General features: G+C 52.3%; 1 protein-coding gene across 1 annotated transcript in view; it reads right to left on the reverse strand.

The window, feature by feature from the left end:
• Positions 1 to 6,799, reverse strand: part of NOX5 (NADPH oxidase, EF-hand calcium binding domain 5) — a 29,589-nt gene that overhangs the window by 16,662 nt on the left and 6,128 nt on the right. Inside the window, exons 4-8 of the mRNA XM_006758386.2 lie at positions 5,660 to 5,894; positions 4,278 to 4,431; positions 3,877 to 4,055; positions 2,422 to 2,604; positions 766 to 898 (exon numbers count right to left, since the gene is read on the reverse strand). Of these exons, the coding sequence (XP_006758449.1) occupies positions 766 to 898; positions 2,422 to 2,604; positions 3,877 to 4,055; positions 4,278 to 4,431; positions 5,660 to 5,894 (884 nt within the window). The remainder of the gene's footprint in view (positions 1 to 765; positions 899 to 2,421; positions 2,605 to 3,876; positions 4,056 to 4,277; positions 4,432 to 5,659; positions 5,895 to 6,799) is intronic.

Here is a 6,799-nt window from a genome sequence, read left to right on the forward strand (position 1 = left end):
CTGAACGGTCCTATGGGTGCTGGGGACCCGCAGAGAAATGGAGTAGTGCAGGGGTGGGGCAAGGGGTGTGAGGGAGTCGCTGTCTGGGGGTCCACCGGCTCATGCCCGCAGGGAGTGGGGAAGCCTGGCTTCTTGGCACAGCCCCTGGTACCCCTTCCTGTGAGCCGGCTGCTCCTCTGCTGAAGACCTTCGTGGGCTCCCGACTGCTGGGCCATCCAGCTTCTGGCTCTGCCTTCAAAGGCCTCCTTGGTCCCACCCGGCTCTAACTGGCTTTGCCAGCCACACTGTCTGCCTCTCATCCCTCTCTGACCCTCGCTCCTGTCCCCCCATTCTCTTTGTGTGTGTCCTCCCTTCTTTCCTCCCTACCCCTCCCCGACCCTTAGCTCTAACAACATCAGATGCTCCATGTTTCTAGGTTTTCATGCTTTTGCCTATGCTTCTCCCCTCTGCCTCCTCCCCCATCTCCTTCCCTGTCTACTAAACTCCTACGAACCTTTCAAAGCGCAGCTGAAATGCCACATGCCCGCGAAGCCTTCACTACTCATCCCATCATGTCAGGCCTGCCCCTGTGAGCTTCGCAGTAGCTGGGACAGCCCTGGCCAGGCCATTCACCGTGTCTACCCATCGCCTCCTTGTTCCACAGGGAGCTTTTGGAGGTGGACTGTGCGCCTGGTTTTGTTCACCTCCGTGTGACCGGTCTCCAGGCTGCGCTTGGTCCACAGAGGAACTCAGTAAACATCTGAATGATGGGAGGACTTGGCGTACCTTTCTGCTCCGGAGCACTGCTGATGGTGAAGGGGTGCCACTCGTAGCGCGCGATGGTGGGGATGTTCAGATACAAGTAGTCACCAGGCCTGTAGTTGAAAAGAGGGGGCCTCTTGATGAGGAGATGAGTCACCTGGGGAAAGAAGATCGGCATCATTCCTCTGCCATAAATCAGAACTATGGCAGGTGCCCTCTTTATTCTGTATGTTAGATGGGCACATGTCACATGTGGTTCTTGAGGTGTCCTGAGACCTTTCTGTGCCCATGAGTGGGGACCACCCCTGCAGCACATCTGCTAACCAGGGATGGGCAACTATCAGAGAAGGGAGGAGTCAGGCTGTGTCTGAAGTGGGGTTCATGGCTTGATTCTACTTCTTATGGTGTAAATGCTGCTTTTTAGTGGCCTCCTCCTCTGTGAAGCCCTCCCTGACTGTCCTAGCCTCTTTCTTGGAACTCCTGTAGCACTTGGCCAGCATTCCAACCTTTGGGATAATAACATCATTCTGGGTAATAGTGTCAGTTCCCTGAGCACTTTCCTGTGTGCCAGAGCTCTAAGGAGCACTTTCAGTGTTCTCTCTAGTCCTCACAGTGACGTGTCGCACTTTCTCCATGTTCTGGATGGAAAGCTGAGGTACAAAGAGGTTAAATAGCTTGCTCAAGGCCATCAGCCAGAAAACCATGGCATTTGAATCCAATAATTACTGTCTGATGCCAGAACCGGGACATAAACCACAGCCTCATTATTTAACCTCCATATTCTCACACTCAAGTTGTCCAGAACCCCGCCCACCCTAAGCTGCCTCCCCTTTCTCCGTGAATGGCCCGCGCGACTCAGACATCGGGGACATGTCCTAGCCTCCTTTCTCTCTCTACCCTGAAATGCATCTAGTTGCCTTTTGAATCCTCCTGTGATATTCCCTCTCCTCATCCCACAGTCACTGCCCCAGTTCAGGGTCAAGGCCCTGATAAGCTCTTATCTGCATTTGTGCAACAGTTTCCCAAATGGTCCCTTACAAGCCACCTTCTACAGAACAACTAAAAAAATTAGCTGGAACAGATATCAGCTTAAGACCACACTCTCTTCCCCACCCTGCTCAGGGGTTCCCTGGGGCCTGCAGAGGGAGGCTACATTCACCACTAGGCCCTGCCCACCCCTTCAGCAATGCCCTTCCCTGTGTTGTCAATCCAACAAAATCCTACTCATCTCTCAAAGCCCTGATATGGCATCTCCTCCCTCATTCTGAAGTCCTCTCTGGCCTCTCAAAGACAAAGAGTTTGATCCCTCCTGGAACTGTACCTCTCCTACCAACAGAGCCCTGCACTGTAATGAAAGGACCAATCCTCCACTAGCCTCGGGAGCCGTGGAGAGCATGACAGTGCCCGCGCCTTTTCTGTGTCTGTCACCTAGCACGGGGCCTCCACCTCATAGCCATTCACTATGTGGTAACTGCATGTTCTTTGCAGACCTGGCTTTAGTGGTAGCCCGTCATTCCCCTCCTATAGTGTCACTCCTGAAGGGCTGGACTGGGTCTCGCACGTTGCTTGTCTCCTCCACTGGACTGGGGCTCCCTTTCTCCGTGGGGACCAAACAGGATATCCAGCTGCTGTGCCTACCACCATCTGCATCTCCCCTTGCCCCCCAGGCCCTCTCTGCACCTTGGAGGGGAGCAGATTGACTTCCACGATGCTCACGGCTGCCATGCGGGACACGGCCAGCCCGACGGCCTTCTCCAGGAAGAACAAGATGCCGGGGACCAGCAGCCACTTCCAGAAGTTGGGCCCGTGCAGGATGAGCAGGAGCCACATGGGAAGGTAGGACAGGTGGGTCCAGTAGAACACCTGTGGGGGGGGAGGGGGCATAAGCCACTAGAGTTCAAGGCAAGGCCAGGGCTCAGGGCCATCCTCAAAGCCAGGATAGTGCCCAGCGTCTTGGCCATACACATCCTCTCCTGGGGACTGGGCTGGGTAAGAGGCTGGGAAGCTTCCTTGCTTCTTTGTTCTGGGGACTTGGCCCACGGAGCCTGTAAGGGACGTTTCCTGGTGCCAGCAGGCAAACATCTGAAACATCCTCCTGGGGGTGCTCTGGGCAGAGTGGAGCACCCCCAAAGGCCTCGTAGCACTAATGTCCCATCACACGGAGAACCGGGGAAAGAAAGGCAAGACAACAATGGTTTTCTGGGAATGGAAAGGAAAAGGCTGAGGACTGAGTTTTAATACACGCTCTGCTACTCTCTTGGGACATCGGCTTAGGACATGACATTTCTGAGCCTTAGATTCCTCATTGTTAGATGGGGATGCTGATTCCTACTTCAAAGGGCTATTGCTGGCCCAGAGTAGGTGCTCTGTATGCGTCTATTTCTGATGTGACCAGGTCAGTCCAGGGACAGCCAGCGTCTCCAAACTAAATCCTCTGTGACCTCCTATGTCTTGAGGAGGTTAGAGAGTGGGAAGTAAAGATAAAACTAACATTTTTGGAGCACTTCTGTTCCAGGTAGGTAGTTACTGGCTTCACATACATTTTCTTGTTTAATTACTAAAATAACATCAAAAGTAGAAGATTATAGTTTATTTTGCAGATGAGGAAGCTGAGTGACCTGTAAATCGAGGGGTGGGGATCAGAACCCTGGGGGCCTGTGTTCCTTCACCTCCCTATGCCATCTTGAGCCCAGTTTAATCAAACTAGGGGATGAGCCAGGGAAAAGGTAGGATCTTCTAGAGCAGTGGTTCTCAACCTTGGCTGCACATTAGAATCACCTGGGAATCTTTTTAAAATCCTGATTTCTGGGCCGCATCCTCTGGAAATTCTGTTTCTTTGTTACTAATGTTGTGGCCCCATCCCATAACAAAGAAACAGAATTTCCGGAGGATGAGGCCCAGAAATCAGGATTTGAAAAAGTTTCCCAGGTGATTCTAATGTGCAGCCAAGGTTGAGAACCACTGTTCTAGAGCAAAACACTTGCACTTGGCAGACATTAACAACCCCAATCACATGCACATAATATGCATACTAGCCTGGGACTTTCATGGGCTCTGGGAGTACTTAGAGGGGGCACGGCATGAAATGAGATGGGAGTCCAGCCTGGGAGAGGCAAAGGGGCAAGGGCTGGGCACCTCAAAGTGGCCGCTCCTGCGGATGCAGGAGCTGGAGCAGGCGAACATGAGGAGCAGCAGCAAGAGGAGAGCCACGCCGGTCGGGGAGGCCAAGCCATGGACCCAGCCAATGCCAGGCCTCGTGGTGAGCAGCAGTTCCCAAAACTGGAAGGGGCTGGACTCAGACTGGGCCTGGAGCACTGGAGACAAGCACAAGAAAGTTCTTCCCACTCCACTTTCCTTTGTGGTCCCCCTCTCTCCCCACCTGATCCCCATGAGGGCGGGGACTTTTGTCCAGAGTGCTGGCTTATCGGGGGCACCACTTCTCCACTCATTAGGCAGGCAGGACACACAGGGACTGGATAACTGAGTGGTTGTGAAAGGCTCAGGTCCCACCATCCCCCCCGCCCCAGGCCACTCACCAAAGTTCACAACGTGGGCCACAGTGTGCACAAGGGACAGCCCAACCACCACATAGCCCATAAGCTGGTGAAACTGTATGTTCTGGTCCAGGGGCAGGACCTGAGCCAGCCGCGTGGCCCGCAGCCACGTGAGGCAGCGCCTAAGCATCAGCACCTGCAGGACAAAGGGGCCGAGATCCCCACCTGACACTCGCTCTGCCCTGTCCTCCTTCCCCAGCAGCGGTCTCTCTGCCTCCCTCTGAGCTAGCTGTGCTTCCTGCAGGGCCCCATCACCACCCCCGCCCCCAAGCCTTCGCTGCTCTCCTGGGTCCACAGCTGGGGTCTCCGAAGTAGGGTCTCCGGAATGGGGTTGGGAAGAGAAAATGTTACAGAATGCCAACATTTAATACCTGGATTGTCACGATGCCCTATTTATTCTGTATGTTAGATGGGCACATGTCACATGTGATTCTTGAGGTGTCTTGGGAAAGACCTGGCTTTCCGAGGGGCACCTGACCAGGGCTCCCTCACTTGCTCATTTGCTTTCAATGCAATTACCGCACACAGATATGTGGACTTGCAGATTACATTGTCCGGTTGTAACGTAAACTAACCACGCCTCACAGAAGTGGCAAGTAGCTTAAAAAGATTCACAGCAAAGAAAGTGAAGATTGAAAACAGTGTTGATAATGCAATAGCGAGTTACTAAGAAAATAAGCCATGTGTCTCCCACTCCTGGAATGAACTCTTTGTAGGCAGTTATGAGGTTAAAAATACAAGCCACTCTTAAGAGGCTGATATGATCAAGAAGAGTGTTTGAACTAGAGATATACATCTCTGACCATTAAAAACGAACCTTGCCTTACAGCTATATTGTGGTATAGGTCGATTGGCTAATGATAATAGGGCATGCATATAATTATAAGTAAATACACATGTATTGGGCTGTTGGAAGGGTCTTCTGTTTTGTTTTAATGGTAGGAGTAGGCAAAAATGCTTGGTGACCAAATTCCCTGGCCCAGAGGGTTCATTACATCGACTCCTTAGCCTGGCAAGCAAGGCCTCTTGAACGGTTCTCTCTGGTGGGAGCCCTGCCCAGGAGCCAGCCCCACATCCTCCAGATCCACTCTAGTTTTGTTGTGCCCATCCAATGGAAAATGCTTAGCACCCTGATGGGTATCCAGTAAAGGGCACTAAAATGCCAGCTATGTTATTTATGTGCTGTGTGACTATGGACAAGTCACTGCCCCTCTCTGGGCTTCAGTCTCCACCACTGAGTAATGACCCTGATTTCAAAGGTGCCATGCTGCCCTGGCACTCTATGTCCACCGTGTGGGTTGTCTATGAGGAGCCCACATCGGTGCCCCTGCCCGCTTCCCTGCATTGTGCCCTCGGATTCCTACCGCGATGAAGCTGCAGTCGAAGTTGAGGCACTGGCCGCAGCCCTTGGCCACCATGACGCTGATGCCCAGGGCCCGGTGTGCACTAGCTGCCAGGGCGAAGAGCAGCACATGGAGGCCCGCGTAGGCGGCCAGGCAGAGGAGCTGGCTGCGGTGATTGTGCCAGTAGGCAGAGGTCAGTGGGCGAGGACGGGGTGGGTGCCGTTTGGTGGCAGGGGGCTTCAGCCAGTGGGCAGCACTGCAAGAGAGGGGCTCCACTCAGAAGGACGGAGTCGTGCAGGCTGGGGAGGAGGAATCCACCGGGGTTGTGATGGGGTCCTGGGATCTGAACCTAGAGACCCCACTCCCGCTGCAGCCCACCAACTCTCTGGAGCCTGGCGACAAGCAAGCTTCCTTTTACTGTAAGAAACACAAGCCACTGCTTCGGGTCACACGGCGAGGTGGAGCTGGGATGGAGCTTCTTCGCTCTGATGCCACATCTGTGACTATTTATTACCTCTCCTTACTTCCCAATTGAAAAAAAGAAAACCCAGCACTTGAAAAGGATGGAAGACTCTGAGATGTGCTGTAGTACATAACCCACTAAAAAGTTAATACACAAAAAGAATAAACTAAAAATGGGCACTATTTATTCAGAGCTTGGGACCAACTTGAGTCTACAGCAGATGTATATTATTTCTTCACAGCCCTTGTTACATTTCTGCTTCTCCACTGTATGTGTTTGTTTATTGGTATACATGACGTTCTCTCCCTCTGGGGTGCAGCCCAGCAGGGCGCTGCCTTTTTCCAGAACAGTGTCTGGTACATAGTAGCTGTTTAACCAAGTTGAATACCTGACTGCCTTTGCTAATCACTTGTGTGGTCCTAGGCATGTTACTTCAGATGAAATACCTTTAATTTTTTTTTTTGTAACTTTAATCTTTTTACAACTTTAATTTCCTTCTACAAATATACCAGTGCCATAAAATGCACTGGTATATTTGTAATAATGCCCAGCACTTAGTAGGTGCTTACTTCTGTGAGTAAATTCTGAAGAGACACAGTAGAAAATGGAAGCATGACTATAGCTGTCCCCTGCGGAAAAAGTGGGCAGAACTGGGCTAAGCGAGGTTGGGTCGGGGCTGAACTGGGGCGGGGCGGGAT

Source organism: Myotis davidii, unplaced genomic scaffold (genome assembly GCF_000327345.1).
Source record: "Myotis davidii unplaced genomic scaffold, ASM32734v1 scaffold673, whole genome shotgun sequence".
NCBI lineage: Eukaryota > Metazoa > Chordata > Mammalia > Chiroptera > Vespertilionidae > Myotis > Myotis davidii.